This window comes from Rhinopithecus roxellana, chromosome 6 (genome assembly GCF_007565055.1).
Source record: "Rhinopithecus roxellana isolate Shanxi Qingling chromosome 6, ASM756505v1, whole genome shotgun sequence".
Classification (NCBI taxonomy): Eukaryota; Metazoa; Chordata; class Mammalia; order Primates; family Cercopithecidae; genus Rhinopithecus; species Rhinopithecus roxellana.
Genome location: NC_044554.1, coordinates 144,731,310 through 144,751,235, shown reverse-complemented (window position 1 = coordinate 144,751,235; position 19,926 = coordinate 144,731,310). Strand labels below are relative to the sequence as shown.

Sequence of the window (19,926 nt, the reverse complement as noted above, 5' to 3'; positions counted from 1 at the left end):
TTAAGACATTTCATCCAAATCTGCCTCTCGCATAGTGAGTATAGTTGGTATACAACTGAAATGTTTGCAGAAAACCTCAGGGCAATTCAAATGGGCCTTAAATTACCACCCTCTCACAATCACCTAATCCTTCTCCCCATCTCCCCTTCCCCAGTCACGAAAATGATGTTCTGAAGTGTGTCAGATCTAGGTGTAATCAAACAGAATATGAACAGAGTAATAGTTGGAATAAAAAGCTAGCTTTGTGTTCACAGATTGACTGAGTTGCCGCCGGAGAAGGTGCCTTCGCTAAACCTTTTAGAGCTTCTTTTTGCATATCTTCAACCACTTAGGGCAGGTCCCAGTTCTGCCCATGCCCTGCAAATCCTCATTCTTCTTAGGGGATTGTGCTCCCTCGTCCACAGCTCCTCCTCTTCCAATCAAGGGTCTGACACTGCCCATTGACCACGTTTATTTTTCTGCTTTTTGGCTCTGGGAGCTTGTCTGCTGTAGGATAAAAGTGGAATTCTCTGCTGTCTGCAGGGCTTTCCCCAGGGAACAGAGCATGAAACCCAAACTTATATAAAATCATATCCTGTTTGCAAACATCATATTCCCTTTGCTTCTCACTGATCTGGTCCTGTAAACCCCAGCACAGCTTGAGAGCCCATTCCTCATCTAAACAAATGCCATAAGCCCCTTTATACTTTTACAACCATGTCAAAAAATAATATTGCCTGCCAATAGTGATGTGATTGGAGTTGCCTCCTCTGAGCCATAAAAGAAGCGCAGAGTCTGTTATCAATTTCTCTAAGTGTATCAGGGGAATTATGGGTCGATTCAGTTCCAAGTTATAAATGACAACTCAAAAGCCGCAGAAGCGTTTGAAGCTGGGAGCTGATGACGACATTATCATAAAAGCCTGCTCGTCCTTGCTTTTGTGGGTTTTTCTGTGGCCTATCAAGTGAAGAGGGGAAAATGAGGCTGAGAAATGACTTCAAGATTTCTTCACACAGCAGCAGGTCAGATGGCCAGGCAAATGATCACTATTTTTAGTGATATACCCTGAGGAGGGAGAACTGAAATGATCCTGCACTGGCTCTTGTTTTCAGAGTCCCTTAATTATCTATTTTACTACACAATGACCAAGGCCTGGGATTTGGTCAAATGTTCGTTTCAACTGGTGCATTTTCTTGCAGTGCAATCACACAGTAATAAGAAATGAGTCATGCCATAATAACTGAACAAAATGAAAAGTAAACACAAAGGAATTCAGAAACCTTGACATTGTTGCTCGAAATGCAATTCTGGAGAGCACATTTCACAGCACCTTCAATATCGTTCATCCACTGAGCTGCTTGACCAACACTAAATTACCATGTGCAAGTTTAGGGGGAATTTTAATGAGAAGTAGAGATGTTCTGATTTCATAATGTCCCAGGTAGTATCCTCAAAAGCCAATTAACCCATCAGTATTCTGTAGGTGTATATTAAACCCCCTTAGAATGAAGTTATATATTCTAAGGAACTGGAGTTTACTTTAACAATTGGGGATCACTGAGTATTTCAGAATGGAAACCATCAGGTCAATCTTAGGTAATTTGAGACAGAACCGTGTCTTAAGACAAAAGTCATTTCAGTAATTTCCAAAATCTCTAGGGTGCTCCCATGTTGCCAAGTTGGGGCCCTCTGAGATCATACTGGGGATCTTTTGTATAGCTAATCTGTCTGGGATTGTCCTGGAGGCGAAAATTTAGACTGGCTTAAATCCAGAGGACCCAGGGTTTCTCCTAGGACTTGTACCAAAACCAAAAATCTGAGAAGGCAAGATGGCTTTTGAAAGGCTAAGAAAACTATTTCATTCCTGTAAACAAAAATGCTGAGTCAAACTAGTTCACAAGAGCATCAGCAAGTGCAAACTTGCACACACACACACATGCACACACACACACATTCACACCCACCCTGACCTACATAAGCATCACCTCTTCTCCAACCTTCTCCAGCACTGATAAGAGTCAAACTAACAATGCAGGGCTCCTTCTTCTGCCTCTGCCGGCCTACCCCCAGATTTATCCACCACCACTGCTGCCACCATCCAGGTGAGGTCAGCTCTGGGGACATTACTAAGGACTTACTCTATGACCCACACTGTGCACTGTGCATTATGTTTAATATACTGGTCCAGAGGAAGCAGCCAATATTCATTCCTTGGTCATTTTGAAGAGTTTACTAAAGCAGTTCTAGGTGAGAAATAAGAAGTCAATTTGGGTTTAGAGCGGTTGAGTAGAGGAACTTCACATTGAAGGGATAGTGAATTAAAAGCACATCCCAGGTCAGATTTGGGAGGTGAGTCCTGGGGAATGGCCTCAATTCAGTCCTGGGTCATATTAAATATACAGATGCTCTTTGACTTATGATGGAGTCCTGATAAACACATTGAAATTTGAAAATGTCCTAAGTCAGAGAAGAATTTAATACACCTAACCTAGCAAACATCATGGCTTAGCCTAGCCTAACTTATTCATGTCAAACACTTACGTTAGCCTACAGTTTGGCAAAAGCATCTAACACAAAGCCTATTTTATAATAAAGTGTTAAACATCTCATGTAGTTTATTGAGTACTGTACTGAAAGTGAAAAATAGAATGACTGTATATTCAAAGTATGGTTTCTACTAAATACATATCACTTTTGCACTGTCATAAAATCAAAAAATCATAAATGGAACCATCATAACTCGGGGATCATCTATACTTCTAAATGAGTGGGGTTTGATGGCTGCCACCCTTTTAATAGCTTTGATTTCCTCCACTTAGCTATTCCCATTAAATAGTCATTAGGTTTGTTTCATTTTTTGCCCCTTTTACAGGTAGGCAGCCATTCTCATAAAACAGCCATTTGAGATGTTGAAAATAAGCACAAAGCCAGTGAAACCCATTTCAAAAGTCAGCTTATCCTCCGCTTTCCAGAATGATTTTGCAAGCTCCCAGCTCCACAGGAGGTTGGCTAAAAATGAGCAAGGATTAATGTGGGATGATGACTGTCCTATGCTGGTGGTCAAAAAGCAAAAGTCACTGGTGAGCTGTCACAAAGGGGTTATACCACATCAGCCACACTGCTGCACTGCTGACCCAGAGGGAGGAGGGGGAAGCTGAGGCTAGTTTGTTGAATATGAAAGCCATGCAAGTGTCTAGAAAGCTCTTTTGGAACTCCTCGACCAGGATGTGTACATCACCCCCATACTTTCAGCTTTTTACCCTTTACTGTGTGACTTCAGGAAAATAACTTAGCTTCTCCCAGCCTTCGCTTTCTCATCTGCAAAATGGTGTTAATAACAATGACTATTTCACAAGGTTGTTTTGGGACTCAGTTTGTGGGCAAACTGTAAAGTCCACACAGAGGCAAATGGATATAGCTACCATACTGTTTTCCAGAACCAGCAGAATCATAGACAAAGGAATAAAAGGCTACAACTCACTAAATCTGGCATCATCAAAATGATAGAATAAGCTGAAAATATTCGAGATTTCTTTGCATCAAATTTAGTTCTAGCAAAACAATTGTTTAAAACATGATATACATGTGACTAGTTTTGTTCTTTCCCTTCAACATCAAGTCAATTTAATTGACTTAAATACCTTAGTCTTTGAAAACTTTGCCTAGAATTATGTTGTTCTAACATCACACTTAGTTCTACAGGATGATGGTTTGTCACTGGTAAGGGTTAACTTTAAACAGATTTCAGGTTATAGGGTATGTTCTAGTCATCTACAAAAATGTAGACATTTTTCTTCATATGTTGCTGGGTTCTAACAAATTTGTCCTTGAAATGTGGTCTAAATATGTTGAGTCAAAATGCTTACCTTAATTATTGAAGATAAAAATGTCCCCAAAGGGTTCACACAAAAAATGTCCCATAATGCAAAGCACTTTGTGATGTCTATGCCATTTTCACCAGGAATATAATGCATGTGCATACTCAATGTGATTCTAGTGAAAATGGAATTCAGCTGCAAAACTGTTAAACCCTCTTGTAGCACCTTTTCTCCAGCTATATAAAGGCCTAGCAAAGCTGGCTTCATGAGTGCGTGACCTGTGCAGTCACATGGGAACTTACAGTTAGAAGGGCCTTGCTCTTAGTTTAATTCTGTATTGCCACCATCTTGAAATTCTTAAGAATTTTTTTTTTTTAACAAGGGCTGCCATGTTTTTATTTGGCACTTGGGTCTGCAAATTATATAGGCAGTCCTGAAGTCTAGCATAACCTTTACTGAGAAATAACCTCATACATAACTGAATAGATAAATCAAAAAAGATTTTTTTTTTGTAATTTTATGTTATTTAAAGGCAGTAAACCAACTCGTACTTACCCCAAGTCCACCACAAGGTAATGAGGAAAAAAACTTTTGAGAGTCATCACCTATAGAGTAAGAGGACATAAAAAAATATATAAATTGGGGTTATATAGTTCTTAAAATGTTAGTGTTTATTAACACATAACCATATGTCAAATGGTATTTATCACTTGATGCAAAATTAAATTAATAGAACTTCAGACCAATTACTCAATACAGTCAATTTTCAGAATATCATTGTTCTGCCTATCTGTATACAAAAATAAGAACTGAAAACAAATCAATATAAATATTATTGCATGTGGAGTCTGTTGCCCCACAAGAATAAACACATGCTCATGAGATTTGGGTCACAAGATTTTTTTTTTAAGTTGGCCTACATGTCTGTATTATACACTACAATTTTTTAAATTTATGGTAACTAATTCAGCTATTCACTGAGTATATTCATTTAATGGGATGTTTTGAGCTACAAGGTTTATGCCACCATATACTGTCATTTTAAAAATATTTCAAATATTAAACTATCTTCTCAAATGTACAGACTTATTCCTAATTTCTACTTAAGACACAGCTATGTATGGCTGCTTATAAGTAGCTATATCAACTTTAAGATAGAGCTGAGGCCAAGTACACCATAAGCCACTTCTAACATCCACAATTTTTTAAACAGTACACTATGACAGATAATCCCATTTGGGGATCTATACAACATCAATATCCATATGAAATATCTTCTTTAAAAATATATGCCCAAAACTGAACTGTGAGTATCTCTTAGAACTGGTGTTTCACGGGATTTTTAGTAATTATTTTGTTTACCTGTACTTTTATTTTCTACATTATCTACTACATGAATAGAGAAAAACAGTAGTAACTGCTACTAAATCTTCAACATTAAAATCTGCCTGTGGAGTAATCACGGGGAAAGGCAGTGAACATTTCTATTTCATAGTCAAGTGGTTCTGAAGGGCCTTTAGCATGTCACTCAGCAGTTCAGTGGTAGAATAGATACAAATTTCCAATTCACCTATCCCATTCATTTGTTCTATTGATGGTCAATGAAATGAGAAATTAAAATTGAAAACAGGTTTGTAGTAGGATTCATATGCCATGTCAGTAAAAGTCTAAATAGCTTTTACTGTCACAGAAGAGAGTTTGTTTTGAAAACAATAAATCATATGAGTTGGTTTTTTAAATGCAATTACTCTAATATGAAAAATGATAAAGAAAAATTTATGTGCAAATGAAGCCATCTAGTTATAAAGAGAGATCTTTATTTTTACAAAAAGATGAGACATCAACAGAATTTAAAATAATAATAAAAATCATAAAATAATATTAAAACTGCAATATTAGCACCAGTAAAAGGCACATGAAAATTTCTGGGGAGGAGTAAAGTTTTCTTATGTTGTTGTTTCTAACAAAAATATATCTGTATCGTTGAATATTTTGCAAGAGTATATTCATATGTCACGTGTGAAATTAAAATATATATGCACATTTTAGTTTCTGAATTCTTCATAGTCAACAAACAGGAATGAAGATAATATCATAACATAGTAAGTAAATTTTTTTTTTTTTTTTTTTTTTGAGATGGAGTCTCGCTCTGTTGCCCAGGCTAGAGTACAGTGGTGAGATCTTGGCTCACTGCAAACTCCACCTCCCAGGTTCAAGCGATTCTTCTGCCTCAGCCTCCCATTAGCTGGGACTATAGATGCACGTCACCACGCCTGGCTAATTTTTGTATTTTCAGGAGAGAAGGGGTTTCACCATGTTTGCCAGGCTGGTCTCCATCTCCTGACCTCGTGATCCACCTGTCTCGACCTCCCAAAGTGCTGGGATTACAGGCATGAGCCACTGTGCCCAGTCAATAAATTAGTTTTTAAGAGTAATTTAAAAAAATTATTAACCCCCAAGAGAATTAGCAAAATAACTATCCTTAGGATTTATTTATTTAATACTATTATTTAATAACTACTTACGCGAATGTTTACATAATACAAAACAGGCATATAATTGATACTTTAAATTTAGAAATGGGCGAGAAACTTTTATTTCACCAAACTGACTGGATTTATTTTTAATTATATTGTCTTATCAATGCACTGAAATTTGGCTAGCCACAAGACAACTGGAAACTGGTTATAAGAGCGACAGGAATATTAATGCTAAGGAAAACCTTGCGCCAGAAATAATTGGAGAGAATGCCTTTTCAATGTCACCTTACAGGGTCTAGAGTATTTAAAGAGATAAATGATGTTCGTTTTCACATCCAATTATTTTATCATCTATAGATGTCTTTCAAGATACAAAGACGGATAGGTCTGGTCATACTGAAGTTTTATTTAAACCTTTCCTCCTAACTCTAGAACACAACTATCAAGGGAAATAGCATTAATTTAACTCAGAAAAGACATCTCCCATCTGTGTTGGGAGGAAATGGGGGAAGTAGTAGGATATATGGAAGTGAAACGAGTGGATAAAAAGAGAGAAAACATCTTGATGATTATGAATTTCTATACATTCACATATGGCTGCTTCAACCTAGTCTTCCAGATACAAACAAACAAACAAAAACCCACAAGAATCCGAATTTCACAAAAAGCAAAAAAAGTATTAAAAGTTAACCTTTTAAAAGAATAGAATTATTCACTTTGAACTGAGATTGAGAAAAATTAGATAAACTTTTGGATACACTAGGGAAAGAGAAGTAGTTTTGAAGTGTTGACGCAGTTGAATTTAGTGCTCGACCTTAAGACCTGATAGAATGCAACATCCCTGTTTCTGTGTACTCATGTAGCCCACACACAATATTGAAATTGTTGCAATGATCGCTGAGAACTGTATATGAAACTCCACACATGTATAGAATGCTAACTTTAAGATTATCAACTGTAGGAATATTACTTCACATCAAATGTTCAAAATTAATGAGATAAATGGCTAATTTATTTAGATTACAATTTTAAAAATTGAATCATAGGTACTTGCTGCTTTCATCACCTACATACATGAAAGGAACCTTTGTCCAAGTTAAAATTATATGTGGAAATTCATTTTTAAATCATCAAATTTTAAAATGATACACCCATCAAATGTTTTACAAAAATTAGGTTTGCTCAAAAGTGCCAAATTTCTTGAAAAAAAAAAAAGCCATGTTTTATAAATAAAAGTTTGATGTTGCAAAAGTTTAAACTTCATTTATCTTATAAATATGTCTTTTCTCTTAAAATGTGGAACAATGGTTGCTTAGAGCACCTCTCAACTATCAAATGTGTGTTTATATTCACAATTTGATCAAGCCCAGCCTGTTCCAATAAAGTTGGAAGGTTGATTTATACTTTAGGACCAGAGATTTTTAAAAAGTGGGTTGGTTTTGTACTTGTTTTTTCTTAACTCAATTAAAAAATAATGACATGGACACAGTCCCCTATTTTTGAATGCTTGAGTATTATGACCTCATAAAATCATGACAATTAAAATGTCTGGTTTACTTCATCTTTTTGGTTAGTTGGGTAGGATTATTGATTCATGTTAAAATAAGAACATTTATTATACAATATTTGCAGCAAAAGAAGTATTTTATGTAAAGCATCTGCATGTACAGAGACTGGTTTCTAAAATAGAAGGAAAAAAATGAGCATATATGTTTAGATTGATTTATTTGTATTCATATTAATACATGTTAATTCGATAGTATATATTATTTTTATCATCAAATATTAGCAATGTACTTTCTAAAAATTGGATAATCTTTATGTATTCCCCTTTGGTCTTACTTCTCCCCAAGCTACTGCTACGTATACTGTTACACACATGTGTGGGCATATTTATGCTCACTCATATGCCTGCATGTCATAAACTTAGAGATGTTTGCCACTTGTTTAAAAAGGTATATTGTAAGTGTTATAATGAGTAACTGTTAATTCTTCCTTACAATTGCTTTCCAAGATACCTACCTACTATATGTTATCTACTTACTTTCAAATTGCTTAGGACCAGTTAACATAAAACAATTTTGAAATAACATTGAATTAGGTAAAAGAGTTCAATAATTTAGTGCTGACACAATATATTTATTTGAAGGAAAAACTCCTGAAACGTCTTTTTTAGTTAAAACATTTAAAACATGATCCCGTTAGCATCTATTGCCAATGTTAGATAGTGTTATTCACTTATAAAAAGTTAATAAAACAATATTATCATTTCAGCTAAAATAAGGTTTATCACTCGTTTTTCTTCCAGAAACCTGTTGTTTCTATCACTCCTATAAAGCTTATATGAAGTTCTGCAACATAAATTTTATTTTAAAATCTGATGATAAACTTTCAAAAAGTCATACATTAACAAAAAACTATTTATTAGTTTTCTAGTTTTGCATTTAATGTATCATTTAATTCCAAAGCTAAGGCAATAAATAGATTTGACATCTTGCTATAAAATGTATTGTGATAGGCATAGTAGTATTGAGTTTTCACTTAATATAAGTTGTACTGTTTCCTTTGTTTCTTAAGGTCATAGAACAACGAACTGAAAGATAAAGAAGAAATGGGAACGGTGAAGAGAAATTTGCATAAAGCATGTAAAAATCATTTCTTCTTTTAGCTTGAAAACATGACAAACAAATTCAGCAATGCAGTTTTTTTTCTATATGCAAAAACACATTGTACAAATGTTATTCAAATGAAGGTTAATTTTAAAGTAAACATCATGGAACCTACATTGTCATTTTCTAACGCAGGGTTTTCTTAATCTACAATGGCTTCTATTGCAAATGACTCATTCCACAGAGCAAAGCTGTTGGAAAAACTGATTTTTTGTTGCACTACTTGCCAAGTATTTTGAACTGACACCAGCATTGACTAATGATAGTGCTGGAATGTGCTGTTCCCAGTACAGTGGAGGCCCGTACAGACCTAGGAGTATCCTGGGGTCCAGCTTCTGTCCGTCCAGGGGGTTGGTGCCATACAACAGTGAGTGATGTTCAGAATGAACAAGCTGTATTTCCTCCAGGCTGGCTTTTCGACCTTGAATTCGCTGAAAGAAAACAGCAGAAGCCAACAGTACTCCACTGACAACATTTAGAAGAAAATGAGACCCCAAGTCACATTTAAGATGATTAATAATGGGCTGAATTTCATCATGTAGGAATGTGACACTGATTTGCTTAGTAAAATACCATAATAATATTTGAAAAATGAGTGTATGGAAGGTTCAGATCCAACAGATTGCTTATGCTTAAATGGGCAACTGACATAAAGTATATTCTTATTTGGCATGGAAGAGAAAGCTTTAACACAGAAATTAATAGATAACTCTTTTGTAAAGTATCAGCTTAAAAAGTGATAGGGGCTACTATTTAGCTAATAATTAAATTTATTACAATCTTATTTTACACTTACCCAAATAAATTATTAGAACACATTCCTTATTCCTTCTTCAAGGACATAAATACATACCATTTTATTTTAATGAACTTGATGATCACAGATATGCTAATCACTTCCCATGTGTGCACCTCACAGTAGTATTAGTTTAAACCAATGTTCCTCAAACTGTGTCCCACGGGATCAATAACAGGTCAATATCTGTTTATTAATGGTCTGCAGTGAGGTCAGTACAGAAATTCAGATCAATATTTAGAAACTGTTATGGCAATTTGACAATATTTTTATGTCTTTTGAATCTACTATAATTTTGAACCTCTTCAATATTTATTCCACTTTTGCCATATTTCATTTTTAACATTTTTAATAAGAGTATTAGTCTCTGACAGATTGGAAATTAAACAAAAACAAAACCTGCTGTTCAATCAGACACTGTTTGAAACACTCTAGACTCCATCAATTTTTTACAAACGGGCTAGGCAGAGACTTTCACTCCATCTAACCAATTATAGCCCTTTAACGTAGGCAAAACTGTTCATTAGGTCAAACCTCAATTATCCAATACGCAAAGTGTTCTTTCTGGCTACATTCCTCAGTTGGCACATCTGTGAGCCTGATAAATATTGTGCTGGTACACGAAGTTAATTAGCCTTAACTTTTGGAAATCGCTGTGCTTTCTAGTATTACAGAGATGGTGTTAATATTTCACTTAAAAATATATATCACCACAAGGCAGCTGTAAGTTAATATTTAAGTACAGAACAACAGTGAAATTCAAGGAAAATCTGTTCAGGGAATACTGTCCTTTCATGTTCCTGACCAAGGAACCACCAGGTAACCTGGAAACATCAGGTGACAACACCTCAGGATGAGGACAATTCCACATTCAGCCTCCCTAGTTTAAGGTGATGCAGCTTCTGCCAGACTCTTCAATGTTGATATGTGGTTCACTGAAGGGGCAGGCCAGGAAAACTTCAATATCTGACAATCCCTCAGCATTTACTGGGCAGGAGGCAGAGCTGTGCTTGTCATTGAAAATAAATGATCAGGTCACAGTGAGGGAGGAATGGTGGGGGTCTGCAGGGGTAACAGGAAGGGAGTGATTAAAGTAAAATCTCATTAATACTTGCCTTTACGTGCTAAATAAACTCACAAATACTTATGGAACTTTCTTTGTATATCATTGAAGTTCTGTTTTTGATGGTATCATTCATCATTCAGCACTGTCTAACCCAATTCAAATTACTAGAAAAAGAAAAATATGATTTAGAGAAATTATTCCAGGTGGGTAAGATCAGAAGTCTGATGCTGAAGACTAAGAAAAATTTAATGATGGCCTTCTGGTCAGCCATCTTTCTGATTGATAAGAAAACATCTTGAACCAAGTGGGTTGCTGGGAGACATTCAATATGGGAAAGTTTACGGAAGACCAGAACAACCAAAGAAGTAGGATGACATGTAAAGAGACAAAATAAGCATAAGCAAATTCGAAGGCAACATTAAAGGGAAACGTTTTAACTGTGAGATTTCACGGAGTGGAGACTCCCTCAAGACAAATAATGGTTTGAGTCATCTAAAGTTGGACTGAGCAGGGCATTGGAAAACAAAATGTGGCAACCAATCCTAGTCTGGCAGAATAATGAACACCATGAAATAAGAGGGCTTCGAGCTCTTCTTTCTATGGGTCTTTGAAATCCATAGCCACTAACATCATATACGCTCATACAGTGAAACATTAGTGTCTTAAACAATGTCAGTTCTGCAGCTAATGATCAGACCCATGTTTTGATGACTATCATAAACTTTCTTTGATTTTTTTCCCCTTTCTTCATTTCTATAAAGATTCTTTTCATCTATAAATTAAATTTTTACCTCTGGTATAACATTAAATACCATTAACGATAAGTATATCTTGATGTGTTCATACACTAGTCATGTAAATTTGCATACCATGCACTCTATGCTTGTCCAACACCTTTTCTTATTCTCCCACAATCCCACTGATTCTAGCTGAATTCCAGCTCAATCACAGATTTGAACACTAATCTTCTAACAAGATTCACTGTAATTGACAGTAGCTGAAGTGCTAGTAAGTCATAAGAACAGTGGTTTCCAATCTTTTTGGCACCAGCGACCACCTTCGTGGAAGACAAAAAAATGGGGGAGATGGCTTCGAGGTGATTCAAGCACATTACGTTTATTGTGCACTTTATTTCTATTATTATTACATTTCAATATGTAATGAAATAATTATACAACTCATCATAATGTAGAATCAGTGGGAGCCCTAAGCTTGCTTTCCTGCAACTAGATGGTCCCATTTGGGGGTGATAGGAGATTAACAGATCATGAGGCATTCGATTCTCATAAGGAGTGCTCAACCTGGATCCCTCACATGCACAGTTCACAATAGGGTTAGCGCTCCTATGAGAATCTAATGTCACTGCTGATCTGACAGGAGGCAAGGCTCAGATGGTGATGTAAGCAACATGGAGCAGCTGAAAATACAGATGAAGCTTCACTCTCCCACCTGCCACTCACCTCCTGCTGTGCAGCCTGGTTCCTTACAGGCCATGGACCACTAATGGTCTGTGGCCCAGGGTTTGGGGACCCCTGATAAGAGGAAACCTGCTGAATCGGTCATTCCCTTGTGTAAGATCAGTCAACTAACAGTAAAGACAGAGCATTTGATCCAGCTATCTAACATTGACTTATTCTAACAGTTTTCTCTGCTAGTTATACTCTAGGCCCCATCCTTGCCATTAAAATGTACCACTATTACTGTGTTTTCACTTTGATTTATCTTTTTCTCCTTCTTGTTATTCTTTCTTTTGACTCTAAGCAACTATTTCACACTGGCTCTTATTATTATTATAAATATTTTTAAAATAATTTCACTAAATATAAGGAATTACTTATTCTTGGCAATTACCTTCTGCTTCTTTGGCTGCTAGAGAACAGCCCACAAACAGTGCACATGTTTCTACAGAAAGAGAGCAGTGAAAACTAATTCAGTACCAAAAAAAAAAAAAAATGTTTCTACCTGTAGATAGGATCTGGAAAAAGCATGTTTTGAAATTTGCATCTCACAGAGACACTGCTAGAAGAACTTGGTGGATGACTAAGCTGAAAATTCTGAAAGAGCAACAGCTTTCTTTATTCCTTAACATGTAGGATCTCCTGGAGTAATTCCGCTTTGCTTCACTTGTAAAAATGCCTTAAATTTGTCACATTCAACTTTTTCTTTCATGTTGAGATCTTTACCAGTTCCCATTTTCTGGTATTACCATCAGTAATTTAGTCTTTTATTTGTGTAGGCTTAAATATAGATATTCCCACTTAATCCTTTCTCATATTTTCTACTTCCTGCGTACCCTTTATTATTTCATTCTCTCTCTCAATGCTCTCTTGAGTCAAAGGTCAATAGCATAATGAGTCAAAAAATAGGCTAAAGTGCTCTAATAATCTTAATTTAGGGAGTACTAATTTCTGTTCTCAGAGATACTTGGTCTGCAGGATATCTATGTAAAGTTATCTATAATAGTCTGCCCAAAAAGTTTTTTTTAAGAATTCTGAGCATATTTGGGCACTCAATGCAAATAAGGAATGGATTTCATCTGGAGATGTCTCACTTGGAGTCAATACAGGTCTTAAATGCATTACCAACACAGGCCTAGGAATGGAACCTCGTAGCTTTTGTCACCTTCTTAATAAAAAAAGTTGTGAGGTAGGACTGTGTTCATTGTTACATTATCATTCCCTGTGATGCACACTTAGTTTCTTCCCTGAGAGTCTGAAAAGGAGCTATATTCACTGAGCGCTTACTCTGTGCTTGGGAATATCATCATGTTTAGTTCAGAGCCCTAAACAGTCATATGCAGGTTGGAAGTTTGACCAAAGTCATTTAAAATGACCATATCGTTGAGTCTCACAACACACCATGGTTCTTTCTTAAAGAAATAGTCTTTCTGAAACAAAGCCCGTTAATGCAACCTGATTATAGAAGAAATGTTCTGAACATGATCTACAAAGTCATACTGTGACAGGATAAAATGCAGCCTACCCACACCCACCCACACACAGAGCACACACACGGTATAGATTCATATTTTTTTCTGCCAAGGAGCAGGGAAAAAAGGAAACAGTTCTATTCCTTTCCCTCCTGTGTTCAAAGCCTGGATTGAGGCCAGTGTCCTAATCAGTTCTCATTGGCCCTGGAGGAATCAGAACCTTTTGTAAAATATAATAAAGGGCATAAAATCATGATAAAATGCATGAAAAAGCAGTGCCTTTGGTTAGAGAACGAGAAATAATTTAGCAGAACAGATGGATTGCATTGGTTTGGTATTATTGAGGACATGAAAGGGCTCATTTTGTGGCAGTTCCAAACTAAGAGAAAATGTCCAACTTAAATTTGACAAGTCAGAGTACCTGCCTCCATTGGGGAAAACTCTATTTTCTTTAATCATTTTCAAAGTGGTGACATACTAGGCAAGAATTTCCACTGAAATATCTCATTTTCTGAAAATATTTCATCCATTGTCCCTAAATAAAGGGATGTGTTTTTATTTATTTTCTCCAAAAATCCAGGGCTAAAGAAATTCATAGGTTGAAAAAATAAAGAAAATAAAGAATTGTAAATGACCTCTTACTGTCAAAGTTACACTCTGCCACAAATACCATACTTAATATTTAATGAGCCAATTCATAGTCTTATTGATTTTTTTGGATGTATTTTCTTTCTTAAAAAAAAAAAACATAAAAATCTGATCTCATTGCTTATGTCTAAGCACAACTACTGGAGTTTTAAAATGCTCCAACCAACTGTTTCTTAAAATGTGAAATAAAAATGGTTTTTAACTGCCCCTGCAACTGCATGATCTTCCATACTACCCTCCTAGTGTAATAACATGTACTTCTCAGAGTTTCTCTCATAAAAAAGGTGGGGGAGTGAAAGAAGGAAGGAGGCAATTAAGCAGGCAGGTGGCCTAACAGGCTTTTGGTCCTTTCTGTGGGTCACATGGTAAAAAAGAGAATTGCAACTTGGGAGCCTTGACTTCTGGTCCTGACTCTCACGTGTCCTTAATGTGCTTATAGTCAGCTATGAGATATCTCTGCGGGCCTTTGTTTCTTCATCTATGAACATAAAGATGTTTGACTAAATTATGTCAAAGCTCATTTTTAGCCTTAAGATGATAGGATTCTATGTGAAATAACCTTATACACCATAGAAATATAATAAAATATTCTTCGCTTTGATTTATGCATTTACCTTAGGCAAGCAAATAAAATAATTGCAATGATAAATTACTGAAGTTGAGGCCAAAGAGGAAACCTGAATAAGGATTTTCAAAAGGAGTCCAGCTATTCCGTGATGCTCACTTCTTATAAGTTTAATCATAATTGAAAAATAAGAGAATTTTTCACAGCTCATATTCCTATCCTGTAACAACTTCAAAATAACAAACACTTTAAATATTTTTTGAAAATTATGTACGACACTTGTGAGTTAGTGTCATCTTTGTTTCTCAGGTTAATGCTTACTTCTGTTACTTTCCCATCTCCAAATATTTGATTCACTTGCCTATTTGTCTCTATCTTGTTAAGATTACATTAAGAAGTTGTGTTTCTGTTTCAGTAGTTCTTAACATTGGCTGCACCTTGGAATCAACTGGGGAAGTTTAGAAAGTACTGATGCCTGGGTCCTACCTTATTACCTTTGTCTGGGTGCAGTTCGGGCACCCAGATGTTTCCAACCACCCAGGGGATTCTAATGGGTAGTGTAGGTCAAGAACCACATGTTAGAGGGAGCTGTCCATACTTACGGCTCGTAAGTGAGTGCAAGATACTGATACTGCACTGACCAACACTTGGGTCTATGGAATGGTTAAAATATTTGGTTGGTGGACAGAAGGTTGGTGAGTAAACAATTATCTATCTTCAAAATGTTAAGTGCCTTTCATATGTCTTAATACTGCTTGATTCAGTCACTATGACTTATTTTAAAGTATTTTAGGACATAGAGCCATTTCTAAAGCACTTCAGAAAACAGCAAATCCCATTTCAATAATAAAGCTCTGAAATGGTGACAAGCATATATACTCTCTATTTTTTTTAAGTTTTACTTCCACCTATTTCAAATCACTGTCCTCACCAGAAAGCAAGAAAAAATGTTATCCCTTAATCTAACTGCTCAATTTTCACAATTCTTTATGCAACTGAACCCCCTACATTGCAGTTATTCTTTTTAAAAATTATAAATAAATATTTTAATGGTTGAATTTAAAGCTTTGCTTTTTTAAACTGGTCATCATGTATGAAACAAACTTCCAACATGTTTTTTTTGTTACTCAAAAACTGCAGTTTCATATGACTGAAAATTATGTAACTCTTTTTATTAATAAGCTTTAATGCCGCTGTTTCAGATGCTCTATATTACTTTCCAAATGGACTCAGAAGAACAGCCTCTCTTATTTCCTTTTGTTGGTTGTTTTCCACATTAATTCTTTCTGTTTAGCAGACATTTTTAAAAGAAATTCTAAATCATTTGACTACAAGCTGTACAATTAGTTTTGGTATATTTATCTGCCTGGGTCCCCTCTGTGATATACAAATATCTTTTAGAACAATGACAAGGTAGCCTGGTTTACTTATCAAATCTAGATCACTTGTTCTTCTTCCCAAGACTGCCATATCCTTTAGAGACAATTCACAGGGCTCCCTGTTTGAGTTTCTCTCTGTTTTGTGGTTAGATTCTAAGACACAAACACATATTTTTTTTTTTTTTGCAAACTAAGCAAAACAGTACACTGTTACGTGCTGCCATCTAGTTAGACTACTCTACAAAACAAATGTTTAATTGAATTTCCATTAACTGTCAGTTTTCAGTGCTTTGCAGTCTTGATGTCAGAAAACCTGCACATTCCAAAGTGTTTCACCACAGATGAATGTATTTCCTTACTTAGATTTGATTTAAAACAAAGAGGTATTTTAAAGTCACCTATGTGTGCAAGAAGATATGCTAGAATCTCCGCTTCTTAGCATCATAAGATTCTGCACTAAACTTGTTCTCCACTTTTCTCATTGGAACTGCCGAGAAGTCCCTGAAGGGACAACAGTAGCTTGGATTTGTGTCCCAGAATTGTTTTGTAATTACTTTGTGTTGGCACTTGAATAAACGAGTTAAACATTTCAGCACAGTATGTTGCCTATGGTTTTTACTTATGAATTAAGCGAAGCAAAGTTATTCAATATTAGTCACAAAAAGGCAGTGCAAATTCCACATAGTGTGTAATCCAACAAAAGCATTATAAAATGTTATTATTCTCAAAACAAATGTGAGAGCAAGCAAATGTCTGTGGGTGGTTTGGTGGGGCTGGGAGTCATGAGCATTTCTGGAAGAAACAACTGCAAGTGCATTTCTAACAGATGATGGATCAACCTCCACAATTTTTTTTTTGACCACAGAAGAGCACATTTCTTTTCTTCAGGAGCACGCACATCTTAGAAACCCAGCTACCTAATCAAATAGTTTGTTTCTGAAGGCGACACCAAATAACCCCTCCAGTTCCATTTCTCATGGTGATAAGAAAGCTGCTGGTTTTGCTGTTCGCTCCCAACAAAATCACTGAACTCAGTATGAATGATTCAGTAGGGGAAAAAATTAAATGGTATTGGCATGAAGGACTACTAACTGCCTCAACTTATTAAAAACAGTGCCACGTCATGCCAAAAAAAGTTAACCCATGTAACCACTGCAATCTAATATAATGAGGACTAATGTTTTCTCTGGCTACTAATCAGGATTAGCAAGCAGAGCCAATTTACACTATAACTTACAAACTAAGAGCAATATGTTTATTGAAACACTCTAAAAATTTAGTCTACTCTTAACCAAAGAGAGTGTTAAGTTCCAAAAGAGCTGCTTAACAATTCCAGTGTCAGACGGTATTACAGCTGTAAGAGATCCTAGCAAATATCTTGCCTAACACCCTCATCTAAACATAGGAAAACCAAAGAACAGTAAAGTTAAATGGTTTGACAAAAGCACACATATAACTAATGGCAAAACTAAGGTCAACTCTAATATTGAATGATCATCTTTGAGAGAATACATTTTGATTAATTTGCAACATTGCTAAATGAATTGACATAAACCAAAAGTTTGATCTGTGGATCAACCTACTGTTTGGAAATGAACGAATCCTTTTAGTGTTTTCAAATTGCTAATCTTTTCTATTATGTCATTTTTTATTTCATTAATTGTAAAATTGACTGCTCTGTTGGTTGAGGAAAGCTGACTCTTCTCTGTATGTCAGCAGAATTGAGATTTCTCATTTTTTGTCCTGGTCAAATAGTAACCCCAATAAACAAAGAACACAAATGAAAACACAAAGAGGGCAAGTTTTTCCTTGCAAGATCTGGTATGTTTTCCTCTTCACACTCTCACATGTAACATTACCTCCCCTGTCTCTTGGTCACAGGGTCCCACAGATGCTGTCAAGACTATAGAGGCAACTGACCATGATCTTCCTCATTTTTTTCTTTCTCAAGCACAATCAATAAGAGTCTTCAAAATCACAGCAACATAAAATGAATGACTCAAAACCCCTTTGAAATTTGTAATTGTGTATTTACTTATATGATTGTTTAATTAATGCCTGCTGATCACACCAGATAGTAACCTTCTTGAAGACAGGGGATGTATATTTTCTACTCAGTATTATATCTTCTACTCCTAAGAAAGATGCCTGGAAAACTCAAATTCTTGATAAACATCATTGAATGGATACATCACTGTTCTCAATGTGTGACGTCCAGGACAACAGTATCAGAATCACCCAGACACATGTTAGTAATACAGATTCTTGGACCCCACTCCAGACTTACTGAATTAGAAATTCTGAGTTTAGAGCTCAGCAATCTGTGTTTTACCATCCCCTCAGATGATTCTGAAATACGCCAACATTCAAGATCTCCTTCTCACCAAGAGTGGCCACACGGATCTGGTGGGAAAATAGTTCCCAAAGATGGCAGATGACTATCTGGATACTGAAAAACAATGCACTGACCCAGGTTGTATGCATTATATTCCTATTTGATAATACCCTTTCCTGTGGAATCTAATAAATCCTCTTTTTCGAGTTCTTATTTCCCACAACAAAGGGAGGAAATTGTTCTTACTGCTTAGGAGAAAATGATAACCTAAGACATCCGGCCTGGTACTCAAATCCCTGGAGTCCCAGTTAGCAGAGATTATACCTCCTCATGTTAGCATGTTTTAGACAATACTAGGCAAAGGAACTAAAGTTTAACTTCCTGATAGCCTCTTCTAGCGTATTTAGAAGTAATGCCCTTGAGCCTTGATTCTCTTTATTTGGGTCCTTGGGGTATCTTGATAAATAAGTTACTCACACCTGAGCTGGGACACAACTTTCTCTCTGGAGTGAGTAAGTGAACTCCAGTGGGCAGATACTATCATTATCTTTGATTCCTTTAGAAGGCTCAGAAACACTAACCAGGTAGCCTTTTGGGTAGGACCCTTCTCGCTCTTTCTACTAGCCTAAACACCCACCACGCACACAGATCACATGCCTCCATGGTGTGCTTTTCTCCTGATTCTTCAGCAACTCTGATTCTTAAGACATGTGGCAAATTGCTAAAATATTCATTGATAAATTTGTGTTGTATTTTTCACAGCATTCACATTTTGAAAACAATTTGGCATGAAATAGAAAGTTTAGCATCTTTGTAAGATGGCTTAATAACACAGTAAAATATTTGCATATAGACTTAGTCAAATCAAAAATATTAGAAGAAATCTACAAGGAACATATATCAATTGCTTCCATTGTGTTTAGCAAAAAAAAAAAAAAAAATGGACTTGGGAGAGCACTAGGTAAGATTCTACTATTTCTGAGGAGGGTTACCTGGTTTGGAATAATCTCTGTGTGTTCCATTTTTATTTACTCCCCTACTCTTCTGGTAAAAACAATCAGGAAGAGAAAATAAGTTATGAAAATCGTGTTTTCCTTTTAGTTCTATGTTTTATCTTATATTGAACAAAATGTCTCTACAAAAGGATAACACTTGTTAATAATGTCTAAAATTTAATTATGAATTTTTCTAATATCATTCATACATGGGCAGAGGGACATAAAATTCCTAGGCATCTTAAAAGTGAATTAATTGTTAGTGGT

General features: G+C 35.8%; 1 protein-coding gene across 1 annotated transcript in view; it reads right to left on the bottom strand.

The window, feature by feature from the left end:
• The window catches only part of HDAC9 (histone deacetylase 9), a 907,594-nt gene that overhangs the window by 204,055 nt on the left and 683,613 nt on the right, over positions 1 to 19,926 (bottom strand). The window contains exons 17-18 of the mRNA XM_030932454.1: positions 9,257 to 9,377; positions 4,353 to 4,402 (exon numbers count right to left, since the gene is read on the bottom strand). Of these exons, the coding sequence (XP_030788314.1) occupies positions 4,353 to 4,402; positions 9,257 to 9,377 (171 nt within the window). The remainder of the gene's footprint in view (positions 1 to 4,352; positions 4,403 to 9,256; positions 9,378 to 19,926) is intronic.